At 46.5% G+C, this 15,194-nt stretch overlaps 1 protein-coding gene across 1 annotated transcript; it reads left to right on the top strand.

Annotated features, from left to right (window-relative positions):
- The first annotated feature begins 1,505 nt into the window (after positions 1 to 1,505).
- Positions 1,506 to 2,249, top strand: LOC133920543 (protein MAIN-LIKE 1-like). Its single transcript, XM_062365155.1, has 2 exons — positions 1,506 to 1,787; positions 1,863 to 2,249. The coding sequence occupies exons 1-2, from the start codon at positions 1,546 to 1,548 to the stop codon at positions 2,161 to 2,163; spliced, it is 543 nt and encodes a 180-aa protein (XP_062221139.1). The 5' UTR covers positions 1,506 to 1,545; the 3' UTR covers positions 2,164 to 2,249.
- The last annotated feature ends 12,945 nt before the right edge of the window (positions 2,250 to 15,194 follow it).

The following is a 15,194-nucleotide window of genomic DNA, read 5'->3' on the forward strand; positions in this document are numbered from 1 at the left end:
TTGGCCTGATGTGGAGAGAAGGTGGTGCATGCGACACTTAGGTGCGAACCTTTACTCAAGGTATCACAACAAGGGTCTTGTGAAGAGGTTCAAAGGGTTATGTCTTCAGAACCAGCAGGCGAAGTTCAACGAGATATGACGAGAGTTAAATGAGACCACTCGTAAGATGATGGCACAACAAGAAGCATAGGAGGACCATCTGCGGACGCAAATGGTGGGGGGCCAAACCATCATTAGTCGTTCACGTGGTACGTTTAGCCAGTGGATAGCGGGAAAGCCGGCGGAGCGTTGGGCCCTATTCCATGATACTCACGATTCCAGGTGAGAACATAGCGTTTGAAAGATCATATTTTCCTTTTGGTTACGCAAAAAATTGTATCTAAAATTGTTGTGTCTTATAATAGGTATACGATCATGACAATGAACATAGCTAAGGCGTTCAACAATGTCCTAAAGGGTGTACGCGGCCTCCCATTGTGTGCCATAATTGAGCTCACATTCTATAGGACAGCTGACTACTTTCGAGACCGTGGTTTAGCTGCAATGGAGTGCAGCACGCGGTTCGCACCTAAGGTGGAGGAAATCCTATCTAGAAGGAGGAGTAAGGCACACTTTCGTCGGACTAGGATCTACGACCGGACCAACAATGAATTTGAGGTCATGTGTCGTCGTCGGTACACTTCTGGATACAGTGCGAGGGACACCGTGCAACAATGTCAAATTGGTCCTCACGAGGTGAAGTGCACATGCAATAAGCCAAAGCTGCACCATATCCCGTGCTCCCATATCTTGGCCGCTTGCATGGACATGGGCGGGAACGACGGATAACAATACGTATCACCCTATTTCACGATCGATGCACTGAGGAGCACATGGCTTCCAAAGATGTGTTCATTTAACATCGGATCCAGCTACAAAGCAATCGAGGGGCCTAAGTGGGTACTTTATCCCAGGGCCAGACGCACTTATCCTGGAAGGCCTAGAGCCACGAGGCTTCAAGGTGACATGGATGCATCAGATGCTGTTGATGGACTACGTAGGTGCAAAATATGCAAGCAATCCGACCATGACAGGAGGACTTGTCCGACCCGGCGGTAAATTATTAGGCTACGATCGAACTGGATTGTATTAGCTTTGGTGCTAGTGAGTTTGTTATATGAAGTTTGTTGGAAACATGGATTGTATTGTAATTTGTTATGAATGTATTAGGTGTTATACCCATTTTGTAATAGCTGTTGTCTTACTTTATTTTATAATTGAACCATGAGGCTTGAAATCATTGGCATGGCTCACGTCCACCTTCCCGAGCTTCTTCAACTACGGTATGACGAGAACCATAGGGGAAGGATGATTTTCGCAGGGCAACAGGTACATCGATATTACGTGAATTTCATTTTCTCTAATACCTTGGTACTTACTCTATAAATCTATTGCATACCTTTGCAGTTGCTCCCATTGCGTTCCAGGAGTGTGCACAAGCTTAAGGAGTTAGACCCTCGATTCCACGAGCCCCTCGCACAGGCCGGACTACTACCGTTCGCACTTATGATGGCAGGAGCTCCCATGGAGGGTGGTGGCAGGACTCCACTGCTGCCGATCGAGGTCTCACTGCTCACAGGCCTGGTCGACCGCTGGCGTCCTGAGACGCACACGTTCCACTTTCCTTGCGAAGAGATGACCGTTACTTTACGGGACGTTACCATGCTGATCGGGCTCCCGATAAGGGGCACCCCGTTAGTACTTCCACGATCAGCAAAGGAGCAGTGGAAGAGTTATATTCACGGCAGGTAATTATTTGTTACATAAAGCATTTCATACGTTGCAGTGTTGTTCGTGGTTCATTGATTCTCTGCATCTTGTAGGTTTAACGTGCATTATGACATGAAGGATGTAGGGCTCTCCATGTCATGGATTCATGGCCTACCACAGTTCAGCCCTTGCCCACCGGATGCGGACGAGGCAACAGTTATGCAGCATTACGAGGTGTATTTGTACATCTTGCTTGGAGGCATAATGGTTTGCAACACGGCAGGCGATTATGTACTTCCGCATATTGTATGGTTAGCGCGTGAGCTCACGTCACGTCCGTACGAGCCGACACATTACAGTTGGGGATCTGCTGTGTTGGCTGCTACATACAAAGGATTCTGTGCCGCAACCTAACGGTCAATGAAGATGGGATCTATTTCTGGCTGCCTACACCTTCTACAGCTCTGGAGCTGGGATTATCTCCCGGTGTGTCGACCGTGGGTGAGAAAGACCTACTATCCAGTTCCCATCTCCGACGGCGTCGCCGACGACATGAGGCCAACGATGGGTTATAGGTGGCTTCATGCCAGGCTGCGATGGAGTCACCACCAAGACCATGGAAACTACTCCCGGGTGATCAGTGACCTTGATGTCCTCAGTGCCGATCTTGTAGAGTGGGATCCATGGCGTAGTGAAAGAATGGCCGAAATTGCGACTAGCGGCCTCATCGTACCATCTTGTTTCCGTAACTCCGACCTATGGATGACTAGATGTTTTTTGCTTTATATGAACAATGTAGAAGTGTATTCTCCTGACCGTGTGCAGAGGCAGTTTGGTCATCGTCAGTTGGTGCCAGTACCTCCCCCACGAGACGCTGGTCAGGCGCACGAGTAAGTGTGTTACTGTATGTACCATTTTTATGTTACAAAATTAACTATTTATGTCACATACAGGAGGAGTGCCCAAGGAAACGCAAGCACCCACGACTGGTCGGAGATTAATGCAGAACACATAACCCGGTGGATGGAGTCTGGCCCAATGGATGTCGTCATTCCTGCAGGACAGTACGATGATAGCACGTACTAGGAGTACCTTGCGTGGTATCAATTACTAACGCGTCCCACCTTACTCAGCGGCAGCGTACCGCCAGCCCCCAGATCCTTCCCCGAAGATCATGCCCGGCTTCTACATGTGGTGGTAAGTGATGTTGTACTTATAACGATTTTCATTAGTTTCTCATCCGTATTACTGACATAACCCTCAACAACAACAGACCGAAGCGGGGATCGAAATGCATAGGCATGCGGAGCATGAACGTGGGGAAGCGAGTGGGTCAGCCACGCGAAGGGATAGGCACCCTCTCCGGGACTACATGAGGACGAGAGGGTCTCGCCTTTGATCCGCGATACGTGGACTAGGTGGTTGCGCCCCGCGTTATAGGGGATACGACGTACCCTACATGGACCCGTCCCGTGCCTCCCACAGCAGGCGCTCATCCAGTGCTCATGAGGCACATTCACGGGAGGCCCCTTCATCTACGGCACATCATGGGACACGTTCTTGTGCTAGAGCCGAGGAGGTGATACCTGAAGCTCCCGCTCTTGAGGAGTGCATACTGGGTTCCTACCCCCCTCCGTTCACACAACCTACTCAGGCTACGCAGACAACTCCACCAAGATTATCAACTCACCACGAGGATGTCATTGACTGCACACAGCAGACGCCCACCTGAAGTGGCACTCAAGATTTTGACTGGGCTGGTGCATTGCAAGCGAGCAGCTTCACCGAGCTACTGAGCGGCCAATACCCCCAATATCCCGATGCACCAGGGGGTTCACACTGGTACTAGGAAGCTGAGACTTCATCATTTCAGACTCCCACCGAGCACGTACTACCGGCAGGCACACTCCCGCATGACAATCCTACAACGTGGTATATGCAGGGCCGAGTTAGCGGGACGAAGATGAGGACCAAGGGCACACGTGGCAGGGGCTAGCTCAGGCGGCTGGGATGAGGGCCACACACCCGCCAGACGCTTACACTCCTGAGGATTGCTTGCGGCGTCGGCGTCATTAAAGAGCTCGTGCAATATATTGTGTACTCATCTGTACTAAGTGATATTCACTATATTATGTACTCATTTGTACTATACCATACACTTCAGTGTTCAAGTAATTACATTTAGTTTACATAATCTTTTTCAACTAATTAGGACACATAACTTATTTATCAATAACTTATTAAGCATTTGTATATATCATTTTCGACATTTCATACATGTTTAATGTTTATTAAATAACCAGCGATTCGTGCTTTGGTGCAGACCAAAAAAGTTGCAGGGAAATCTCAATATGGCGAGAAATTCTACTACTACCTTCCCATGGACATATACAACGATCGATATAGCATTAACTGCCTGCTTGCAGGTTGTGCGTGGAGGGAAGGATGATCCCTTCAAAGAGAGCAACCTAATCCAAGCTGTGTCTAAATTGAATACAAGACCGCCATATTCTGCGTTCACCGTTCTACTTCTACATGTAACAACCGACGACCTTAGGGCCCTATTACATGAGCGCCACCGAATACACCTCAGGGTTTGCGAACTAGCCGACCATCCTTCTTTACTGGGTTTCTGTATGAGGCAACGAAGGATGGCGATGTTGCCCGACCAGTATGCATCCCACATACAGGTTCGTTATTTTCTATTTGATCACCATAGTTGTCTTATTGTTATTGATTCGAATACCCCTCTTCTGCTTTAGGCATTCCCAGAAGACGCAGAGTTAATCAACAAAGAAACACCACACCTCTTGGCAATGCAAATGCTCTTCGGCGGGGGTGTGCTACCTGGTTCGCGTCGAAGACGACGAAGATCAGCGAACCCAAGGGGTACAAGAGCTGATGACAATTTGATGCCACTAATGCCTCGGCGTTCCACCAGCCACACAGGAGAAGGTTCAACTCTTACTACAAGAGCACATCCTACTACCGTGATACCTGAAGACGACGACGACGATTTCATGCCACCAATGCCTCGGCGTTCCACCATCCACACAGGAGAAGGTTCAACGAACAATACAAGAGCACGTGCTCGAACCGTGATACCTCCGGACGACGACGATGACGACAATTTCATGCCACCTATGCCTCGACGTTCCACCAGCCACAGCCACACGGTACAAGGTTCAACGAACAATACAAGAGCACGTGCTCCAACCGTGATACCTCCGGACGATGACGACGACGATTTCATGCCATTAATGCCTCGACGATTTCGTTAATCTACATCATCACTTTCTATCGCCATTTTAAGATGATCACTGATACCTTGTTAATGTTGCGCATGTTCGAATATACCCTGTTAAGACTATTGGTCGCCTTAAAGACTGTTTTTTTACTCATGCATTTTAAAATGTTTTAGATTAGCAACAAATTTTTAATTTTGTTACATAAATTACACAGTCAAATCACATAAATGCGGGGGAGCACGAAGAAAACATGTATTTTGGCACACGGTGTGTTGAATACAGTTGGTATTTGGCACACAGTGTGCCGAAATACGCTTTTTGTTGTATTCGGTACACGGTGTGCCGAAAATGACTTTTTCGGTACACCGTGTTCCGAAAATTCGTTTTCGGCACACCGTACGTCGAATACATGTGCTAAATTCATAAATACGGAAAATAGTTGTCCATTTCAGCAAATACGGTCACGTATGTTGTACAAAATCGTATTTTTGCCCACTGGATAAAAGGTGCAATGGAATGAAGGTAGCATCATGTTTATATAGCCAAGAGAAGCATCATGATGTGCATGCACCGCCAGGAACAACATTACAAAAGATGAATAGTCAGTAAGTGACATGATATAAAGGAGCACTGGATATAGCAAATTAAGTGACACGAAGGAACACTGGATGCAGCATGTTCATCAATACGCACTGGCTCGGGCAGCAGCTTCATCAATGCGCACTGGCGTGAACACATAAGGCTTCTTTGTCGTCTGATTATTGTTTTGTTCTCCGTCTGACATGCTATTAAGAATCAGTAACAGTAGTATGTACTATGCTAGCTGTGCCTCGTGTGCATGCATAATATTATATTGCATCATTAAATCCTCTCATGGATACAAGCTGTGCAAGACTGCTAAGTCCTCCTTCACTCTCTCTCTCTCTCCTTTATTTGTTCTCACGTACACTAATATTATAAGGAGTCTAACGTGGCTATGCTTGGAGTGATATAAAAGAGCACTGGATATAGCAAATTAATGTGATACGAAGGAACACTAGATGCAACATGTTCATGAACACTCACTGTCTTAGGCAACAGTTTCATCAATGTGCACTGACGTGTGCGTGAACGCATGAGGCTTCTTTGTCGTTTGGTTATTGTTCCTTCATATCAAACGGTCACTTATTGACTATTCATCTTTTGTAATATTGTGCATGAAACGGAGCATTGTCTCATACATAAAGGAACATTGGATATCGCTAATCATTTCGAATGACCTTCATTCAGACCATACAAAACATATCAAACGGAGCAACTAAAATAGACTAACGTGGATATGCTCAGAGGCTGCCAAGACGGCGCGGCCTAATACTTCTAATTCTGGTTCTCCTACCTCAAGCACATCGACGCCGAGTGGGACTAGTAAGCGTCTAAGCTTGTGAACATCCATCCATTTCTCTACCTTGCTAGTAGTAGGCAGCTTCATTCTTGGGATATCAATTGCGCCACTCTTCAGCGACTACCACTCCGCCCATCACTCCTCAGCGGTCACCCAGCCATTGACAGGTACGTACACACGAATCGATAGCCACTGCTGCTGCTTTTTTTTTTCAGCTCTGTGTAAATTGCTCGATGTCGGTTGCTTCCTCTGCATGGTTAGATTCTTTGTTGCTATGAGCTGATTTGTGAGGTATCTCTTGTTCTTCTACGTGCAGTTAGTAGTGGAGGAGATACCATCAAATCAGAGGACACGGCGGCGACGGTGAGCAAGGCGGCTGTCAACATTGACATCGGCGATGGCGCTGACGAGGCCACCACAGAAGCTGCTGCTGGTAAATTTACTTGAGCCTTCTTTTCTTCTCGGATAGGACTAGTCTTGCATTGGATAAGATTAGTTAGGATTTGGAGCTACTTTATGCAGCTAGGCACATGACGGTAGAGTAGATCTACTCACATGTTCAGTCCTACTTTTTTTGGTAGTTTCACTTTGATTTCTTTAGATTCATTCTGAATTTATTAGGAGAGGAAAACGAATCAAAGCATCCAAGAATCTTATTTGCTAATGGCTCTTGAACTATGATTGATTTTTATGCAAATTTGTGCTAAAGAATTGATAGACTGAGATTTGACTATATGATTTGGCATCAGATCTGACCAACTGAATTGAATTCCTCTTGCGGAGAAGAAAGAAAAGGAGGAGGTTCAGCCCAAGCCCATCGGTATGAGGTGGTGGACATCAACGCTGATGTTCCACTGGGAGCTCAGTGTGGACATGTCCATGACACCGTTGGGCTACTCCACGGCTGACTTCCTCAAGATGATGTGCAACACGTTTGGTCTAGAGCGCGCAACGGCCACGTCAAGCGGCGACAGGTGGGGCATCCGCTGGCACCCACGCTCCCTGATCATCTCACAGCACCCCTCCCTTGGGTTGCGGCTCAGGCGATGCTTGGAGAGGAGGCGGGGAGGGGTGGTCGACGTTGGAGGGGTGCAGAGGCTGGTCGGGGGCAGTGGGGAGTGAGCATCGGAGGCGGCAGGGAGGGGCCAGTGTCGGGGTCATGGCGCCTGGGAGGGGGCGGTGGCTGGAGGAGACAAATAGAATAAGGATGGAGGGAAAGAAAAATAGCAGTTCGAGAATAGTAATAGAATTGGTGAGTAATTATAGAGGGTAGGGGTGGCAATTAGACCCGTGGGTGCGGGTGCGGGTTCTGATCTGCACCCATGAGTCTGATGGGTCGGGAGCCCGAGTAGGGTCGAGTCTGAGTTGAAGATTTCATCCACGGGCGCCCATCGGGCCCCCGACTTTACACGTTACCACTTTGACTTCTCAGCCCATGTAGCCCAGCCCAGCTAAACTAACCTTAAAATCCTTCACCGGACATCCTAACCTCACTCGGTCCATTTGGCTGCCGCCCACCGCCACTCGTGTCTTGTCCATAGCCTCACATGCCTGTCCTTGTTCACATCTTGTGGTCGCCACATCCTTTCAATCCCCTCGGCCATCCTGCGGTTCCTTCTTGCAAAGACACCACATGTCAGACGAACGGAGGCTGGCATGTTGTCTGCTGCCTACTGGAGCCAGAGCCTACCGGTTGCCATTAGCCAAGCCGAAGCCAGACGCCGCACTGCGGGGATCCAGGGAGCAGATCCACACTGAGCACCAATGGTCGACCGTCTTGCACTACACCAGATCTACAAGAGGCCACACCACTTTTAGTTCTGTACTTCTATTGCTGGCTTGTTTGCCTTGTTGGCTTGCTTCTTGCCTTCCCATAATGTTGTTGTTGCCTCTTGGGTACTTTGGTTGTTCACTGTTGGTGTTGGTCCTTGCCCCTTTGGTTAATTACTTGCAATTTGAAATTATGAAGTATGAACTATACTTTGTTGAATTGTTGCCTGAAATTTGATTATCCGATTTTTGTAATGGTTGATTGTGAATCCAACGGCTTGTTGATGTGTAACAGTGCATATGGGGTTTAGTTGCATTTTTAGATGTCAAATTATGAATGCACTCATCGTGATGATCCTGCTGATATGTAAAAAAAAACCATAGTAATAACATCTATAAAGAACTATCTCAAACCACACTCGTAACTCTAAGACTGCTGCAAATGGATAAAAGCATGCTCAAGATTGAGATCGCGACAATTCAAATTGTTTTTGGACCCTGCAGGGGGTATAACTTTACCCACAAGGCTTAAGGACCATACGGCTTAAGTGACCACACAGGTCCATCCAAGGGGTACTCGTGTCAACTTTTCTCAATAAGCCCCAACCATTTGAATCAAGCATCGCTCTGTGCGGAGTTCACTTAGGTTAACTCCTGGAGCAACCTCAAGTGTCTCTTATAGGCCCGTCCTCTCACACTGTCAATGTGTAAGCTCAAATGATCACAACTATAGAGGTATTTAACTTATCTTACCATTAGATCAACATGTGGTAAATACGGTAAGTGATACAGCCAACTGCAATAATGATCGATGTTTAAGCAACACAAGTAGTCTATGGTGTCCGGGTTCCCCTCCCAACCTACCACAGGGAACTCCACATCGGGGCAGGAGAAACACCCCTAATACTGCTCGCATCTCACCTCATACTCACTACTCAACCAACCAACAGCATCAAGCCAACATTGTTATCAATGTGACGGTAATTAAAGCCTATAGCTCGCAGACGGGGGTTGAACCACCACTCGACTTCTACAGAAGAATCTATGCATGGCTAAGCATTTCGATTAACTTTTAGACTACACCATCATCAAGTTAAACCCCAGTTACAAGGAGATAGGTCACCAATAACCCAAGACGGGGTGTAATGCATCAACATAGGTGCTAGCCATACCAGACCCGACATCGACTCAATAGCATGCATAACGTACATAAAGCATATTTTATCACATTAGACACATATGATTCAAATTAATGGGAGAAACATGCTTAGATGCTTGCCTTGTTACTCAGGCGGTTGTCTGATGCTACCCCACGCAGAATTCATAGAACCTGTGCGGCTTGGTATCACCTTCAACCACACCTGTGTCATGCTCTGGATCCTCATTCACTAAAGAAAAATACATGCAATGATGAGTATGAATGAAGTACAGTAATGTATGTTACAATATGCATAACAACAAGCTAAAGGTACGATACATGCAAAATAATAGAAAACTTTGTGATCTAAATGACTTCGGAAAGCTAACAGGATCTCAGAGACTCTAGGTCGAACTCGGAACCTTTGGGTTTCGGATTCTCCAGGCTATACTCCGAACAGGGGTTCTCGGTTAGCTATTTTTGGATTACTCGAAAGTTCCGGCGAACTAACCGAGACCCTCCGGGCTATACCCAGAATCTCTAGGTTGGGCGGACTATCCGAGTGCGGCTTCGAGCGAGGGTGCTCGGTTAAAAGCACCATGAATTACCTGGACCCTCCAGGCTTAACCCGGACTATCCGGGTTAGGCAGACTTGCACTTCTCGATGATATTCCTCGATCGATTTGATTCGCATGTTAAATTCATTCCACCTAAACATGGATATACACTAATCAAAGTGTTCTAGACTCAAATTGCACCCTAAACCCTAACAAATTTTTTGGGCACAATTCATCGGAGTGTTACAGGTCTACCCGAAACATTCGTGTGATACCCGGACTATCTGTGTTGTCCAGAGAGGTTGCTTCAAAGGGGAAAACTCGGTCGATTTGATTTGAGAGCATCTCCAAACCAAAAGGAAATATGTTTGAGATAGTTCATAGAGTCTAGAACTCACTCACCAATGTAGCAACACGATTCCTAGCACAAATCTCATTTGAATCCTCTCTTTTTGCTCCAAAGCTCAAGAATTCAAGAACTCCACAACCTTAGCTCCAAACGTAAAATTGACCCACCAATTCATGTGTTCTTGCCGAGGGAAGCCTAAGGGACTTATCCACAATGCTTTTGGAGGTTGGTGACCACTGGGTGATGAAGGAAACAAAGAAATCGCCCGGGAAGAGGAGTCCAACCGCGGTTCCTCCATCTTCAAGCAAGAACACCAAGAAACATCAAGAATGACTCGAATCTTCTGGAAAAATGCAAATGAATTGGATGGAGGGGAAGCTTATGAGCTAGTGAACATGTGAATGCCACATGTGTACCTCGATTCGGCTTCTAGAGGGAGGAATTGGGGGAGAGGAGAGAGAGCTTGAGAGAGAGGGGGCTGCTCGGGATGCATGGTGGGAGGGAGAGAGAGCTGGGAGAGTGAGGGAGAGAGAGAGGGAGTTGGTGGGGGCTGCTGCCCCAAGAGAAGATGGGGTGGTTGGCCCACACATGTGGGCCCCACTTACGGGAAACAAACTATATTGACTGCAAATTCCATTATTTTCTCTTCCGATTGACTTAAAACGAGATACTCTGGTGCTCCAAAACAAAATTGGCCAAACTTAAGCATGATGCTAATGACACATGATTAGTCTTAAATACATGCTTACGAGATTTGGGATGCGACAAACCACTCCCCCTTAAAAGAACCTCGTCCCGAGATTCAGTACGAGTAGGGGAAGAGTATGGTGACTCGAGGTGCCTCAGAATTTGCGCAGTAGCAAAAAGATATGAGGAATATAAATATGTCATGCTGTGAGGAATAATACTAAAGTAACGCTCATAGGTTGGAGAAGAACTCAGGATAATCGACATGAAGCCGGTCTTCTCGTTCCCACGTTGCTTCATCTTCAGAGTGATTACTCCATTGAACCTTGAGGAACTTAATTGACTGATGGCACATCTTCCGTTCGGCTTCATCAAGAATGTGAATTGGATGCTTGCAATAAGATAGATCTAGTTGCAATTCTTGAACGGCCACTTCAATGATTTTGGTTGGGACTCGAAGACATTTCTTCAATTATGAGACATGGAAAATGTTGTGCATGGTGGAGAGGGATGGAGTTAGCTTCAGGTGATAAGCCACCCCACCACACCGATCAATAATCCAAAAAGGGCCAACATAACGGGGTGCTAGTTTTCCCTTCATCTGGGAGCGTTGCATTCCTCGGAGAGGAGAGACCTTAAGATAGACAAAATCTCCAATTTTGAACTCCAGTTTACGCCGACGACGATCAGCATAGCTCTTCTGATGAGACTGAGCTGTGAGTAGATGCTGGCGAATGGTTAAGACATGCTCTTCTACCTCTTTGACCAAAGCCGGACCTAGGAAAACTATTTCACCGGACTCAGACCAATTCAACGGCGTTTGGCACCTTCAGCCATAGAGAGCTTCGAATGGTGACCTCTTAATGCTCGACTTATAATTGTTATTGTAGGAGAATTCTACGAATGGCAAGCAAATCTCCCACTTCTTCCCATATGTGAGAACACAAGCTCACAACATGTCTTCAAGGATTTGGTTTACCCTCTCAGTTTGATGGTTTGGGGATGGTATGTGGTGATATAGAAGAGCTCAGTTCCCATAGCTTCATGCAGGCTCTTCCATATATGAGAGGTGAATTGAGCGCCTTGATCGGAGACGATTTTCTTTAGAATTCTATGAAGGCAAACAATTCAAGTGAGATACAACTTCGCATATTGCTTGACTGAGTATGCGGTCTTGATGGGCAAGAAATGAGCCGACTTGGTCAACCGATCCACAATGACCCAAATTGAATCACACACGTGAGATGTTTTAGGCAAACCAGTAATGAAGTCCATACCGATCTCCTCCCACTTTCAGGAGGGGACAGGTAAAGGATCGAGCATATTAGCTGGCTTGATGTGTTCGACTTTCACTCTCTGGCAAACATCACATTCAGCAACATATCGAGAGATTTCACACTTCATGCAAGTCCACCAGAATCTGAACTTGAGGTCTTGGTACATCTTAGTACTCATGGGATGGATAGACAACAAAGAATCATGAGCTTCCTCCAGAATCTTCTCTCTTAACTCCGGGACCTTATGGACAGCTAGCCTTTTCTTAAACCACAAGAAACCTTCATCATCCAGGGCAAAGCAATTGGCTTGCCCCTCCTTGATCTTGTCATGGACCTTCTCCATGCCTTTGTCTATCTTCTGAGCGTCCTTAATTTGGTCGAAGAGGGTGGATTGATATCAAGTCCAAGCCTCCTGAAATCATCACAAAGCGTAGTCACTCTAGGCTGGAGCGAGAGACAATTGCATCGAGCCTTTCGACTTAGTATATCAGTGACAACGTTCGCCTTGCCGGGGATAATGAACTTCCAATTCATAATCCTTGATCAGCTCAAGCCATCTTCGTTGTCTCATGTTCAGATCATCCTGGGTAAAAATGTATTTGAGGCTCTTGTGATCCGTATAAATACGGCAAGGATTTCCCAGCAAATAATGGCACCAAATCTTTAAGGCATGTACCACTGCCGCAAGTTCTAAATCATGAGTTGAATAATTCTCTTCATGCCGCTTCAATTGGCGTGAGGCATACGCGACAACGCTACCCTCTTGCATGAGAACACATCGGAGGTCTATGCAGCAAGCATCACAATAGACGTTAAAACCCTTAGCCACCTCGGGTTGAGCTAGAATTGGAGCGGTCGTGAGCAGTCCCTTCAAGGTCTGGAAGGCTGACTCACATTCACTTGACCATTCGAATACACTCTATTGCTTCAATAGCTCCATCATAGGCTTAGAAATCCTGGAGAAATTCTCGATGGACCGACAATAATAACCTGCGAGTCCGAGAAAACTCCGGATGTCGGTGGCATTCTTGGCTTGAGCCCAATTGAGAACCTCATGCACTTTACTCGGGTCAATAGCCACTCTGTTCTCCGACAAGACATGACCTAGGAAGGTGACTCCTTTGAGCCAGAACTCACATTTGTTGAATGTGGTATAGAGTTGGTGATCTCGAAGTCGGCCAAGAACAACCTGCAGATGATCTGCATGCTCTCCTTCGGTCTTGGAGTAGATGAGGAAATCATCGATAAACACCATGAAAAACTTGTCGAGTTCCTCCAAGAAGACTGTGTTCATCAAATACATGAATAATTCTGGTGCATTTGTCATACCAAAAGACATGACGGTAAACTCATAACCCCGTAACGGGTGGAGAATGCCGTCTTTGGAATATCTTCTGGTCGGATTTTTATCGGGTGATAGCCCAACCTCAAGTCAATCTTAGAGAAAACCTGGGCACCGGTCAGTTGATCAAACAAAATATCAATCCGAGGGAGTTGATACTTGTTCTTGATCGTGACAGCATTGAGTCGATGATAATCAACACACATTCACAAAGTGCCGTCCTTCTTCTTCGCAAAGAGTGTCGGGCAACCTCAAGATGAGGAGCTCCGACGAATGAAACCCTTTGCAAGCAGCTCCTAAATTTGCTGCTTCAACTCTGCCAATTCATTTGGCGGCATCCGATAAGACCTCTTTGAAATCGGGGCCGTACTAGACAAAAGATTAATATAGAATTCCACCGCTTGGTCAGGTGACATTCCTGGCAGTTCTTCTGAGAAGACATCCGGAAACTCACATACCACAAGAATATTCAAAAGGTCCATGGTGGCCACAACATTCAGGGCATAAATACAAGGATCAACATCCTTAAGCTTCAGATGGACTTGAGTGCCAGATAAATTATTGAGAGTGATAGTCCTTTGAGCGCAATCAATGACAGCCTTATTCTTAGTGAGCCAATTCATTCCTAGAATGATATCTATTCCCTTGGAGTCGATCACTAGAAGATTTACAAAAAAGGGCATCTCATTGATGATGATTGTTGCATTGGACACATATTTAGCGCTAAGGATGTTGGCTCCGGGCGCTTCTATAACATAAGGTGCACGAGCAATGCTAATCTTCTGCTCATGACACTGAGTGTAACTCCTCATTATAAAGGAATGGGAAGCTCCAAAATAAAAAAGAATGACTATAGGAATGATGGCAGAATTAGAATTCACTAACAACGTACCCATCAACACATTGGCACCCTCATGATCTTCTTTAGTGGTGGTGTAGTTTACATGATCGTGCTTAGGGACTTGTGCAGCTTTTGAGGCTTGATGAGAGGATTGCGCAGGTGGTGATGGACTTGAAGCATTCACTGTGGCTCCGGGCTTCGGGAAAGGGCATTCCCGTGCAAAGTGCCCAATGAGATCATAGTTGTAACATTGGCCGTCGAGGCCACCTTTCACACTCCCTTGAGACCCCATGGGTCGTAGAGGTTGTCCTTGCATAGCAGAGAAAGTTGGACGTTGTACTATCCATATTGGTCGCGAAGCAGCTGAAGTCGTCATGTGGGATTGAGGAGGTTGACTCTCCGCACGTGGGCGTTGAGAGCTCCCGCCCACAGAAGGTGACGAAGTCCTTTTGCGCTTCTTCTCTTCTTGGTGGTTATTCATCTTGCATTCCACTAAGGGAGGTGCTCACGAACTTGTTAAAGTCGGTGAACTCATATGCCGAGAGGCTGTCTTGCATATTAGAAGTGAGGCCGTTCACGAAGCAATACTATTTCTTCTCATCGGTGTTGACCTCTTCCAGATCATACCGTGCCAAGTGATTGAACACTTGTACATACTCCATTACCAACTTGCCCCTCTGCTGGAGGTCCAGGAACTCTCGCCTCTTGATATCCATTAGTCCCTTAGGAATATGAAAGTCACGGAAGGCTTCGCGGAATTCCGCCTAAGAGACATGATAACCGGTGGCGTTCATGACTATGTAGTTGGTCCACCATGCACCAGCCACACCTTGGAGTTGATGGGCAGTGAATAGA

This window comes from Phragmites australis, chromosome 6 (genome assembly GCF_958298935.1).
Source record: "Phragmites australis chromosome 6, lpPhrAust1.1, whole genome shotgun sequence".
Lineage (NCBI taxonomy): Eukaryota > Viridiplantae > Streptophyta > Magnoliopsida > Poales > Poaceae > Phragmites > Phragmites australis.

Bases quoted from the DNA above. Each gene is read 5' to 3' on its own strand.
- LOC133920543 (XM_062365155.1), top strand. From the start codon at position 1,546: ATGATGGCAGGAGCTCCCATGGAGGGTGGTGGCAGGACTCCACTGCTG. The intron at 1,788-1,862 runs GTAATTATTTGT...TGCATCTTGTAG, and splicing joins AAGAGTTATATTCACGGCAG to GTTTAACGTGCATTATGACA.